The sequence below is a fragment of the Chrysoperla carnea genome, chromosome 1, assembly GCF_905475395.1.
Source record: "Chrysoperla carnea chromosome 1, inChrCarn1.1, whole genome shotgun sequence".
NCBI classification, from domain to species: domain Eukaryota; kingdom Metazoa; phylum Arthropoda; class Insecta; order Neuroptera; family Chrysopidae; genus Chrysoperla; species Chrysoperla carnea.
In genome coordinates, this window is record NC_058337.1 from 60,434,811 (window position 1) to 60,449,504 (window position 14,694).

General features: G+C 29.8%; 1 protein-coding gene across 2 annotated transcripts; it reads right to left on the minus strand.

The window, feature by feature from the left end:
• Window positions 1-4,786: 4,786 nt before the first annotated feature.
• LOC123305238 (brachyurin-like) lies at window positions 4,787-11,328 on the minus strand. 2 transcript variants are annotated; one of them, XM_044886901.1, is made up of 7 exons: window positions 11,231-11,328; window positions 11,117-11,165; window positions 10,902-11,049; window positions 9,694-9,860; window positions 9,026-9,118; window positions 7,992-8,134; window positions 4,787-5,010 (listed from the first exon to the last, which is right to left on the minus strand). In XM_044886901.1, exons 1-7 carry the CDS (start codon window positions 11,282-11,284, stop codon window positions 4,840-4,842), a joined length of 825 nt encoding a protein of 274 aa, XP_044742836.1. In that variant the 5' UTR covers window positions 11,285-11,328; the 3' UTR covers window positions 4,787-4,839. The 2 variants fall into 2 exon arrangements, with proteins under 2 accessions (XP_044742836.1, XP_044742835.1); XM_044886900.1 differs by lacking the exon at window positions 4,787-5,010 and adding an exon at window positions 6,407-6,616.
• Window positions 11,329-14,694: the final 3,366 nt, after the last annotated feature.

The window sequence follows — 14,694 nt, forward strand, 5'->3', positions numbered from 1 at the left end:
TTGTTATGTGTGTTCACAAAATCATTTAATTAGTCTATTTCTGTACACAAAATGCTTGACTCAAATAAAATGTGCTCGTTCTTTTATGTTTTCTAAAAGAGCAAATTTGCCCTCACGGGTAAATAGTGATGTTTACGAAAAAGTGTTTCAAACATAAGTTGGTTATTTTTTTATAAGGAATATTTTTTACATTTAAACTTTTGTTCTATCTCTAACGATTTACAAGACCCAATTAACCGATGTTGCTCATTTACAAACTCTACCTCACTTTTTACGTCCTGAGTACTCAGCTTCTCTGAGTATTTCAGCTTGATATCGTTTTTGAGTTATCGTATTGACAGACAGACGTACAGACGGACAGACAACCAAAAATGGACTAATTAGGTGATTTTATAAACACCTATAACAAAATTATTTTTAAGCGTTATATTATGTAACGGTTACAAACTTGGGACTAAACTTAGTATACCTTGCATATTTCCTATATGCGTGGTATAAAAATGCATTTTTTTTAAATATGCTGTTAGTATTCCCACATATTTTTATTATGAAACAAAATTTTTTACATTTATTTCAAATTTTTCTATAGGTACCTATGTCTAAGTCAAAGTTCCTTATATACACAATACTTTAAATACCTTTTACAATCTCAACTCAGTTTCTTACGTCTTAGACTCGGTATCTAGAAGACTCGACTTGAGTGTAATATTTCGTTTCTTTCTATTTGTTAATAAATAAAACTTTTAACAAAAAGAAAACCGTCTTCAAAAGAAAAATTTTTCCAAAACAAATTAAAATGCACTAAAAAGTAAACAAATATTGATAATATAATGGAGTTAAAATTATTGTTATTTTTGGAGTCGGTGTCAGCCAAGCTAATGTAGCAAACTGTTCTGTCAGAGATGTTTCCTTGGCTACCACCGACTCCAAAAATAACAATAATTTTAACTCCTTTATATTATCATTATTTGTTTACTTTTTAGTGCATTTTAATTTGTTTTGGAAAAAATTTTCTTTTGAAGTCGGTTTTCTTTTTGTTAAAAGTTTTTTTTTTCCGATTTTTAGTGAATCTGAAGTACACTTACTAATTTTTCACTAAAAAAAGAATCATCGAAGTGATATTGAGTTAAGACTTTTATAATTTTCTCATGGATGCCGTTGTCAGAACTAGACCAAAATGAAATGGGACCAAACGGGAAGCACCAGCTTTCAAACAGATCAATATTTTTAAGCGTTACAAACTTGGGACTAAATTTAATATACTCTGATATATTTCATATATACATGGTATAAAAAGATCCTTAAATACCATGCATATATGTAATATGCAAGGTATACTAAGTTATGTCCCAAGTTTGCAACGCTTAAAAATATTGATGCTACGAAAAAAATTTTGGTATTGGCGAACGAAATTACCTAGAGATGGCTCTGGTGTGAATGCAATATGGCCGATATAGAGGATTTTCGTTCAAGTTGTCAAAATAAATTTTTTCATTTTTTTTTGTTTATTTGTTTTTTTAACATGGAGAAAGCCCTGGATATTAATATTGGTGATATATTTTATCTACTTGGTGGATCAGTAAGGCCGTTGATGGAAGGAGAGGCGCTTTCTCGTTCCAAAAACTTGTTTTTCTGTGGTATCCAATCGAAGCAAAATAATTGTTTATTAATCAAATCTTCATGTTTGCAAACGTCGAACATCACCGAGAAACCTCATGAGATCTAAATCAAAGTGTTTGTAGCCAATGACAAAAAAATCGAATGCTATTGTTCTTGCAAAGCGGGCGCGGGAAGCAAGTGCAAGCATGTTTTTGTGACATTGTGCGACAACTGACGCCTGTAGATCTTGTTTTCCCACACTGGGGAACACCACAACGTTTTTCATTTTTGATAATTTCCATCTCAACAACAAAAACATTCAGCACTTGTGTAGCTGTCAAAACTCAAAATCCTCTATAATAGTTTCACTAATCCTCGCTGCGCGGCGCCACCGTATTTTGCGATCGCGAATAGGTGTTCATTAAATCACCTAATTAGTCCATTTCCGATAGTCCGTCCGTCCGTCCGTCCGTCTGTGAACACGATAACTCAAAAACGAAAAAAGATATCAAGCTGAAATTATTACAGCATATTCAGGCCGTAAAAAGTGAGGTCGAATTCGTAAATGAGCAACATAGGTCAAGTAGGTCTTCTGTCGTAGTACCCATCTTGTAAACCGTTAGAGAGAGAACAAAAGTTTAATGTAAATGTTCCTTATCAAAAAATAAATAACTTTTTGTTGAAAAATTTTTTCGTAAACATCACTGTTTACCCGTGAAGGCGCAAACTAGGCGTAAATTATGTATTATACGGGCATATCAGTTATTTATGTGTAATGTGATAGAGTAATCAACACTGTCTATGCATGGTATTTCAACAATCAACTCAGTCAATGGTTTGTTTTCACTCGTTTTACTTAAAAAGTGTATGAAGGCAGTCCTTGTTTTTGTAGCCAATTTAAATATATGTATGTAGTTTTCAATTTCAAGTTATTAGAAAATATATAACATTTTAGTCGTGGCTTTATCCAGATTAATAAGTTTATTAATTTAGAGGTTTTATTAACTTTAAAATACACTGGTAAAATGGCTGCACATTGGAAAAGAAAACATACTTATATCGATACATTTCGACCATCAAAAGGTCTGTAGATTGAAATCCAACCTTTTTTCGAAGAACTGGCTCTTATGATAGATCTGGCCTCTAAAGGCCAAATTCATCTAGGCTTGTTCTTGCCGTCTTTCTGCTAGTGTCTCTGTTGTATAATGAAATGATTGTTTAATAGCTTTAATAAATATTTAAATAATTCAATTAATTCATTATTGAACGTTTATTAAAATGTAAGGGGATTTATTTTGAAAAAATATACGAATGTCTAATTTAATTTTCAGTAGGTGGACTTTTAATAATGATTATTTTAAATTTCCTTTTTCCTGTACAACGAATAATATATTCAATTATAGTAATTTGTTGTTAATTAAATTTTTGAATATTCTGTGCTATTTGGCAAACACAAACAACAAACATTGAAGGTAAACAAATTTCAGTTTAAGCTCAATTTGCTGGGATCGCAAAATGCCTTTGCCTATTATAGCATTGGGCTAAAACGGCAAAATGTTTGGCTAAGTAAGTATTTATATAGGTAAAAAACAAGAATTGTATGTATGTTTTACCTACTTAAAAAATTTAATACTATTTTCTAACAAATTTAAATGAGTAATTGTGTTAATTAATATGTAAATAATATTATTTATGCAATTTCGATTCGTATTTTCACAATTTCTAATGCACCAAGTTTGCATTACAATTTGCCTGTAAACAATTGAAAATTAGTAGTACTTTAAATAAAATACATGATTTATTGCAAGATAATAGCGCTGCGGTCGATTTAGATGCATTTCTACCTACTATACTCCCTGCCGAAAAAAATAGGTCAATAAAATATTTTCTTTATATAATATGCCTTAGATTTTGTATATGTTATAGGAAAAGTTGATCCACCAGTAAGAGGTGACTTTTCCTAGGTAAAGTTGATTGTTACTGATCTTTTCAGTAAAAAGTTGAATTGAAACTGAAAAGTGTTGAAATTTGACCAACATGTATATACTAGTCAAACTTAACTATAGCTAGGAAAAGTATACTCTCCCTGTCTTGGAAAAAAACTAATAAAAATTACTATACGTAGAATGCGTATCGCATGTTTAGCGTATCACGTTAACATAACTTCGAGTAAATGATTAGTTTGAACAGAATATTATCTAAGTTTTTTTGAGCTTTTCGCAGATTTTCCGAGGATCAGTGCGGTGAACGTAATCACAGAGTTAACCATAAAGACAAAAAATCCGCAAATCCTTTATAACTCGATCCCATGAAAGGTATAGCCAGCCCGTGGATCAGTGAATGAAGAACGCAATCATAGGGAAAAACTACGTTTTTCTCAATAATTAATAATGTTCTGTTCACGGTAATTATCTACTCCAAATTAACGTGAGACTCAAAAATTAATTAATAGAAATGTGGACTATTATTTGTTACAACAAGGAATCTGACATAATTATTACACTTACATTGAATTAATCTACGAGTATCAACTTTTAACAAACAAGATATCAATCGAAACAAACACACAATCACTTACCATCGTGTAAAGTAAAACATGTTCAATGTCAAAGTCAAGATAATTTTGTCTTTTAAAATTAATTAAAAAAACTTACGGCTTTCTTTAATTGTTTGAACTAGCTGTGAACTACTCGCTTCGCTGGGCAACTTAAATTTTAAACACAAAGGTTGTTGTATTATAAATTACCTTCACTTCATATGCCGTCTCTTACCCTCCTTATGGTAACCAGCGGGAAGTGATTTTGTTTTATTCTATGTATTGATTTTCTCGGTTCTGAGAAAAATAACCTCTCCTGGATGTTTTTTACTCTCTGTGATTGGGCGCACGTAGAATTTTCTAAGATAGGACTAGCACTGGTTATCAAGAAAAAATTTGATTTGATAGATCTCGCTTTGATCTCATAGAAGTCGTTTGGAATTTAAACGACAGAAGATTATCCTTACTATTATGGTCGGGCTAAGGGTGACAAGTATTTTGAAAGCTTTCAAGGATGAGTGCTATGGGGGTGGGGAGATAAGTGAAGACAAGGCAGGTGAAGGCTATAACGCAGTAGTCTTTGTTTTTAAAGTCAAAATAATATTAAACGATGAAAATAAGGAAAGGAAATTTTTTTGCAAAAGTAATAAGTGGTATTACAAACGTTAAAATTTATTAGGTACTTAATAATTAAAGTCCCTTAATTAAGCAACATCTCCATTAGTATTTTCATTGATCCATTGTCTAAATGAAGCGGTGCGTGTATAACCTGTAGGTTCACCAGCCATGCAACCATTAGCTGACCCAAAACTTACAATTCCAACTTGTGTTGCTTTACCATTGTTAAACTGTACCAAAGGACCACCACTGTCTCCCTATAAATTATACAGTTAATTTTTATACCATGTATACAGGGTGGATCATTTTAATCTATAATGGCCAGCTTCTCCTTTTGTTGCTAATCAATAAAAAAAATAACTTATACAAAAATTGTAGAGTTTGTTGGAGGACATCATGTTCTGACATCAGATTTGACCTAGTTCTTCGGGTTGCTTTAAGAGCCAATTTAGATTCTAAAGATAGAATAACACTTGAAAATAGAACGTTGATCTTAAAAAAAAAAATAAACATCAATTTTTGTTTAGAACATTTTTTCGAAAACAAATTTAAATACTTAAGAAATTAAATTTTCTTTTGAAGTGAATATGTATGCAACAGAGTTACATTTTCGAAGAGGATAAGGAAGTGTTTAAGGAATTGCAATTAAAAAAACTCCCCTTTAAAAAAAGTTTAGATATTTGCGAAACTGTAGATTTCGTAGTTTTAGAAATTTGAATACAAAGCTGAAAATTTATTATCCCCACGACTTTGTGTCGAGAGTTGGAAAGATGAGAAAAGCTATCTTATAATTTTCTAAGAATCTTTAAAGCCTACACTGTTAAAATTACTTTGTTAGAAATGCAATATATTCATTCGAAAGCTTATGGATTTCTCTATGGAATGTGTGACCAAGTTATACGCACTGTTAAAGCAAATTGAACACTTTCGAATTTAAATTTTTTTTAAAAACATTTTAATAAAAACTTATTGTTTTTTTACCCAAAACTGTTGCTTGCCCTCTATTTTTTAATTTAGTTACATACCGTGAAAGTAAATTTGACCCTCTCTAATTTGCGTATTCCGTCAAAAAGGAGGGGTGTGTAATAAACAATCTACAGAAAAATGAAGCTTTGAGGACAAATAAGATTTTGTTAATATGTTTAAAGAAGTTTAACTCTCAAATTGGCATTGACGGTAACTTAAAAAAATACGAACCAGAATCCCTAAAAGCGCGTCCAAACTATGTAATCTATGGGTAATTTAAAAAAAAAACAGTAAGTTTTATTAAAAAGTTTAAATTGAATTATAATGCGTAACTTGGGCACAAAATCTCGTACCAATGAGTAAATACACATTCAATAGAAGAGTTAGAATACATATATTGGATTTATTCTAAAGGTACATTTTACGGCCTGTGTATGCTTTCAAAATTCTTAGAAAATTACCATCCTTCCAACCCTCGGCAAAGAGATACAGCCCTATTAGACCACTATTTGACCATTTTATTCGGATATACAGTTGTTAAATATACTTGCTGAAATTTCGCAAGTATTTGAATTGTTTTAAAAGGGGCTATATTCTTTTGAAGGAAAGTGTATTTTAAGAATAGTTAAGTCAACAGTCAATATTATCGGTTTCCAAAAAAATAAATAATTTTAAAATCAACTAAAATTTATTTTTAAATAATATTTTAATTTTAGAATAAGTTTATTAAGCAACATCTCCATTAGTATTTTCTTTGATCCATTGTCTGAATGAAGCGGTGCGTGTATAACCTGAAGGCTCACCTGCCTTACAACCATTAGCTGATACAAAACTCACTACTCCAACATGTGTTGCTTTGCCATTGCTAATTTGTACTAAAGGACCACCGCTGTCTCCCTAAATTACACAAATTTTTTAATGGAATATGAACAATTTTGGAAAATATGTATTTTTCAAAACCCTGTCAATTTTCAATAATGTCCCGAAAGTATTTTAATTATCGTTTTATAAACTAGTCGGCCGATATAACACATTTCGTAAAATATTACTTTTTTCGGATTATTTTTTTGGTATAAATTATTTCATAGGTAAGTATGAAGGTAAATATTAGTTTCAAATATAGATAGATTCCAAAAATCGTATCAAAAGATACAAAGAAAACGTAGGTACTAGAAAAATGAGGTGTATGATAACTACCTCCTCCTCTCTCTGTATTAGCGATTTAAAATATTTTCATTATTTTTTTTATGATCAACAAGGAAAGCTAAAAATCTGGAGAAATAAAAAGAATTTTCAAAGAAAAGTATAAATGTATTAACCGAATTCTGATTTATTAGAAAACTCGTAGGCATGTACCTAAACATAATAGATACAACAACGGTACACCCATTAATTATTTAGATAATTAAAAGTAATTTGATTGTTATGTGTCTCTTACAATCTTAAGTAGCGCTCCATCACTTAGATCGGGCTCCGACCTTATTAGTTGCATCTTATTATTATTTAATGTTTTCTATTGAAATGAGATTATTATCTTTTCACGTTTTTGAAAATATCATATGAAACATTTACTTAAGAGGGCTGGAAGGTTGTGAAATCGACGCTGTCAAAGATGCTTCCTCAAATGGAACTATATTTTTAGATAAATTCTTATCTCTCTAGTTTAATTAGGGGGCGCAATTCAATTTGGAGTAACAATTCAGAGTGGAGGTAAATTCTCAAACAACACGAAAATACATGATACTTCCACACAAAAAAGAGGAGGAAGTCTGGGAAATGAACACTCTGCAAAAGGCACTTGAGTCTAACCTGAACAGCATATCGATTTTCAACCTTTTGGCCCAGTTCAGAGGGACTGCAGAAATTAGAAAATCTTTAAAAACGTCGAAAAAAAAGTTTATATATATATATATATATATATATATATATATATATATATATATATATAAACATTTTTTTTATTTGTTTGTTTATTTTTAACACATTTGCAATTTTTTTTAAATAGCTGTTCTGCGAATATTCCTAATACCTAATATCCTTTCTTTCTAAAATTTCAACAACCTGCATTTCAAAAAGGGTGCTTTCCCGATGTTTTTTAACAAGCCATTTCAAAATTTCAATACATGTTATTACGAAACAAAATTTTAGTCTTTTTTCCACGACCTATGGCTCATTAAAAATCTCTTTGTAAATTTTTTATTTCAAATGTTTGTGTGTAGCTAATAAAGCTTTCAATCTTGGATAAAGAAAATTAATAGAAAAAGATTCTTACAAAACATGTGCTTTCAATAGTGGCACCCATACAACAAATTGTTGATTCATAAATTTCTTCTGCTTGATTTTCATAATATTCAGCACATTTTTCATTTTCAATTGATGTAAGATTGGCGTATTTTAAATTTTCACTTAAAACACCTAGAAACAAACAAACAAATTTACAAATCTTCATTTTAAGTTACAAAAGACTTCGCACAAATTAGATGTAATTTGCATTTCGGTCAAACTTTTTAAAATTTAGGCAAATGATAGTTTAAGTCATTCTAAAAAAGTTATCATGGTCACAAGTCATGAAAATAACAGGATTTCTTGTTATAGCTAAATTAAAGTTGGAAAATGTACTTATTTGTATAATATATGCCTATGTGTGTATAGGCAAATAAATATACAGATATGTATAGCTACATGCTAACGTGTGTTTTTTAATGTAAGGGTGTTGTCTTTTAATTCTTGTTTTTTTTTGAAGGATATGTTACGAAATTCAAAGAAGAAGCAGTGTTAAATGTTCAGTGGATCAATAGTATGAATTGATAAGATCAATATTTTCAGCTACGTACATGATTTTTGACAGATAAATTACAATAATTTTTTTATATAAATGAGTACATTTTACAATTTTAATTTAGCGATAACTTGAAATCTTGTCATTTTTATGACTTGTGACCATGAGAACTTGTATTTAGAATGACTTAAACTATCATTCCCCAAAATTTGAAAAAGTTTGACCGAAATGCAGATTACATATAATGTGTGTGAGGATTTGTAAATATTTGGTTAATATATACAAAGAAAATTAAACATAAAACATATCATCCGATAAACTTAATATGAGAGATTCTCTTCATACTATTATACCTACTTAATGTTACGAATTAAATTTCAGCGGTCAAAAGAATTAATAACCGCTTAGTTTTTTACAAAAAGAGTTAAAAAAAAGTTATTTATTTATTGAAATCTGTTACAAATTTCCTAAATAGTATTCTTTATTCTTCAATGGCAGTTTTTCCTAGATCATGCAAGTGAACTTACCATTCTCGGTTTGCCCCCAACCACTAACTGTAAGCTTGGTTTTGGGTTGTATATATTGTGTTGGATCGGCTAATGGTATTGGTTGAATATACTCTAAAATAAATTTTATTTTAAAATTATTTGTTACATTTTGTTGTTTTCTGTTCGATATTGAATTCGGATTATATCGTTGTAGTCTATTTATGAAATAACTAATTTTCGACAAAAAGTTGTATTATAATTATGTAACGTTCTTGATATAACAGTCTTTCTCATATCTGCTAGTATGCGAAACTGGTATCATAACTATGAACATTGAATGAGATGAACATCCAAATCGCAGGCTTATCAGAAGATCAGTAAGGAGGACGCCCACCTCTTTTAATTAGACCAACGACCAGTTATTAAAAAACACAATAAATCCATAGTTTATACTATACATAAAGGCGCTGTTTTTAATTTATAAAATTCGACCTTAAAGTCCATAAAGTCTTTATAAACAGCAAGAAAGGTCGATATCTAGCCCGAGATAGTAAATATTTTTATAATAAGTTTCTCTTGTTTCATAGCAATACAGGTATTCTGGCTCACTAGTAAGCCTAAAAATTATTGCCTTTTTTGGAATGATTTGATCAATTTGAACTATATTGATGTGTGTTTTTGAATTTAAGAAAAGTTGGCCCACTTACCGCTTAATTTCACCGGACTTGGTAATTTAATTAAACCAATATCATTGTGTAAGGTGCTTGAATGGTATTCTTTATGATATTTTGATTCTTTTGCAGTAACTCTAACGCCAGTTTGTGTAATACTTGTACGTTTATGCGATCCAATTACTAACGAATATGTGTAACCACTAAAAATAGAAGTAATCTTACAATAAAAACAAACCCACAAAATGATAATAGGCTTTTGTCCACTAAGAATAAATCGGTTGAATAAAACTTTTTAATGATCATAATATGTAGATAATAAAACACAAAATTAATTTTAATAAAATTTAAGGATCATTAATAGTTTTAGATAATAATTTTCATAAACCTATGCATTCGGTCACTGTCTTGGTATGGGTTAACAAGTCCCGGCATCGAATCTACCTAAACGCTCATTCGTGGCTATGGGCCTGTATATATAAGAATAGCAACTCAAAAAAGTTCCAATATCTATGTAGAAAAAAATACAGGCCTTAAAGCCTGTTTAAAGCCAAGGCTTTTTCAAAAAAAATTACAATTAGAAACTTATAATCACTAGTAAAATTTATGATAACAAATTTTTGATGCATTATTATAATAATTCAGGACAAGTTTTAATATGTAGGTACTTAAAAACTATTGTTAATTAATCACAATGAAGTGGTTAAACGTGGAATTAATTCATATCTATAAACTCGGTCAATTAATATTAAATGGTTACTGTTAAAAATCTCAAAAAATAATGAAAAATGTTTAATCCATGGATAGATGATAATAATATATCTATGCAATTTAAAGAATGATTTTCTGATTAACATCTTGAACCGTAAACAAGAGAGAATATAAAACTTCCCAATATAAAATTACAAATTATTAAAAAGCAAACAATTTTGATTAATATTTTATCTACAGTCATTTTCACAAACATCTTTCTCCTCACCTTAACAGTGATATTTTTCCAAGGTTTCTATTGGTTTTTTATGTATATAGGTACAAACGTATATAAAACTAATTTAAGTGATATTATGAATGAAATAGAATTTTGATTCTTAAAAAATTTTTGTCAATACCTAAACATAAACTTTGTGAAAATTACTGCATTATTGTAGCAATATGGTTCTCAAAAAAGTTTTAACTTGTGTGGGATGAAATTTACATTAGTTTGGTCCGATTTTTGTTGATTTTAAAGCTTAAAAAAATCTTACTTTTGTACACAATGAGCAGCAGTTAAAACCCACTGTGGATGTATTAAAGCACCACCACAAAACGAGCCCATATTTATAGTAACTGCAACTTGCCATGGGAATTGACCAGGTTGAGCTTCTTCACCCAAAATAATACGATTTTCTATATCTAAAAAATTTATACGTGTAAGTTTAAAAAAAAAACTTCTAGATATATTTTTATTGTTCACTATTACCGTCATCTTTATCTGTGATGTTGGCACCACGTGCATGTACGGTAAAGCTCTAAAAATAATAAATTTAATAATCTGATTTTCTTTTCGGTAAAATACATAATTTCTGGAGCATACCTGAATGGCATTTGCACTTAGCAAAAGTAATGTTATACTAATAAATAAATTCATTTCTCTTTCAAAATATTAGACTTAAATGTAATCGTTTTGGTTTAAAAGAATCCTTTTTATATATAGGTAGGTACTGCTAGAATTTTATCATTTTATTGTGATTAGGTATTGTTATTATTTGTTATTTTTTTACTAAGCTTATACTTAATTATTAATTCTTTATTAATCAGTATCTAATCTCTATGAATGTGAAATCAATATTAGCATTCCGATATTTTACTTCGTAAAATAAAAGTAATAGATTTAAAAAATCAAAAGCCCCAAATGTACACTTGAGGCATTGCTTGGTTTTTTATGTAAAACACATCGTTACCGAGTTGTATATACTGCTTCATAAGTAATTAAAGATTATTTCACTCTGTAATTACTCTTCAGAATTCTGAAAATCGACCAAAAGCCCGCGACAGTCTGATCTTGAATTCCAGTGAATGAAATGTTCATTTCCTCGGATGAAATCATTCATATTATTCAAGCTGTTTCTCTGTGTATTTTCCCAATAAAGGTAAAGAACGATTCCCGACTATGAAGTTTGGATGATGGTGATTTTGTCATATAAAATAACTTTAAAAAGTATATTGTATAACTAGAAAACGGTGAGCTTTGCGAAAAAAACATACCTTTTTTCATTAAATGAAGCCAAAAGTAATTAAATTTTTATTTTTAATAATTTTTTTGCACCACTTTAGAGCCAAATACCTACTGAAATTGAATTAACTCTTAAAATTACATTATAATATTACATTAAACTTGAGTGCATCCATAGACATTCATCGGCTACGAAAAGTAGCTTGGTGCCTAGACTAATTTGTAACACTGATGTTTTTTTGCTTACATTTTTACAGTGGGTGTAAGCAGGAAAAGTAGGAGAAGGTAAAGCTACACGCTAGATAACATTTTCCAGCTCCACTTACATAGGGTGTAAAAACTGTGGGCAAGTAGGCAAAAAGAATATCCGAAATGTGCAAAATTATGTTTTAACTAACTGGGTATGTCAACGGGATTTATAACAACGTGGCTATGGATGCCTTTTGGTTTTGGTTATAAAATCATCTATAACCAAAAATTTTAATTTTAACCTGTTTTTATGTTAACAATTTGTTTCACAAATTAAAGAAAATTTTTAGATTATATTTTGAAAAAACACCTGCCCAAACATGTCAAACCGCTAAGAAAATATTTATTTTTTCCCGCGTGTGCAACTTCAAAACGCCGGATACGCAATTTCTAGGAGTATACTAGTACCAGACATTCGTGGGGTCCACGTGGCTAGAAATTTCGTTAAGATACATGTCTCCTCCTAAATTATTACGAAAACAATCACCTCACACAAACACACACTTTATATTATTATTAATTTTTTTTTATTACGTATGATGATTACTCGCACGACTTGAACATTTGTTTGTAATTCTCAGAATTTTTCGATCCTTATGTACCTATTTAGCTACCTTTTACGTATTTCCAAGGATGATTTCCAGTAAAAATTAAAAATTCTTGCAGACGAAATAAAAAGAATAAAAATTTTTGAAACTGTATCCTTGATCAATCACCTCATTCATGCTTGATTCATTGTTAAATTTTTCGGTACAAATGTATGGCTTTAACGGTTAATCTAATATAAGTTACTTATTATTTATCTAATACGCCAAAAGAAAATTTCTAGATTAAAAATAAAATTTAAAAGGAAGACAAATTTGATAAGAATCACTTCAGATGATCAATTCTCACTTCTTGAAAAGAAAAGTTAAGCTGGTTTTGAAAAAATCTTTGCTAGTATGCAAGATATGAACGTTTGAAATTCCTAATTAAACAATGCGGAAGATACCCACCAGTGACGTCATACGTGGGTATCGCCATAGAGATTACATATAAAACATTTAATCAATTAATCAATTTTAATTTCACTTAAAAATTTTTCATGGTATCAAGTCTAGTTTTACATTTTTATGGGTAATATGGCAAATTCAACATCAGGATAATCCACTATTAGATAAATTTTTAAACTTTGGGCCAAATAACCATCAAATATTTGGAGACAGCCGAATTAAATATGCTCACAGCTATAACATAGACTTTGAACTCAATGGAGAGAGGTAAGGGTGCGCTATAAATCTGATTAGAGGTGTTTAAAACACGCTTAATGGGGGTTTTGACACATGGAGACAAACAGGCTGAAATTGGAAATCATTACTTAAAAAAAACTGCTGAAAGAGACAAACGTTTTTAATTTAATCCCTTCAGTCGAAAATCGCATATTTCTAGACAAAACAAAAATCTTGTTTTATATCACCAACATATCAACAACCTTAACTATGGAATGGGAGAGAGAGTCCGTTATAGACCTAAAAATAAACTTTTAAAATCACATCGTGTAGAGATGTAATCAAATATCTTGTAGATCTAAATCTCTTGGATCTTGGATCTAAGGAAACGTTTAGTGATACCATAGACGTGCCTCCCGCTTAATAATTTTGATCCCGTGATAATTGGGAAAATAATAATATTAAATAATATCAAATCAATACTCTATATTTACAAATAACTTTTAATTTCGTGTATTGATAGTAATAAATAAAATTTTTTGAAAACTAGTGAAAACAAGCAATTGACTGTGCTAATTGTTTAAACAGCCTGTTTGCATTATGTTAATTAATAAAATAGAAGAGCTTAAAAGTTTTTCAAGAACTTTTCTTCGTTTGTCAAGAATCTTTCATAATATCACTAGTTGAACCCACCTGCAAATTTTCAACTCCCTCCTTTCTTTTATAGTTTTGGAGAAAATAGACACCACAGTTTTGTCTTAATTTGAGCCCTCACGGATAAACAATGATGTTTACAAAAAAATGTTTCAAACAATAGTTGAAAATTTTTTATAAGGAACATTTATACGTTAAAAATTTTTTTTTATCTCTAACGGTTTTTGTTCTATTTTTAACAAGATAACTCTTACGGGCCCAAGACACAATTGACCTATCTGGCTCATTTAATAATTCAAACTCAGTTTTTACGTCCTGAGCACGAGATTTGAGATACCCTTTTTTGTTTTTGAGTGAACTAATTAGGAGATTTAATGAATAGCTATACCAAAGCGTTACAAACTTGGGATTAAAATTAGTATAGGTATCTTGATATATATTTCATATACCGATTGTAAGCTATCTATCTCGCTATCTCGTTATCCATATAAAATATATGAAGTAAGAAGAGTTTTTATAGACGTTCTTATGTATAAAATAAAGAGGGAATGTGTACTATGTGCTATGGTTATGTGTTACTGTGTGATTGGTATTGCATGTGTACAACTTCAAATGATGGGCCTGACCGGCTGGTTCATGTATACACATTACACATACATAGTCCCTTCTGTTTTATACATAAGAACATCTGTAAAAACTCTTCTTACATCATAT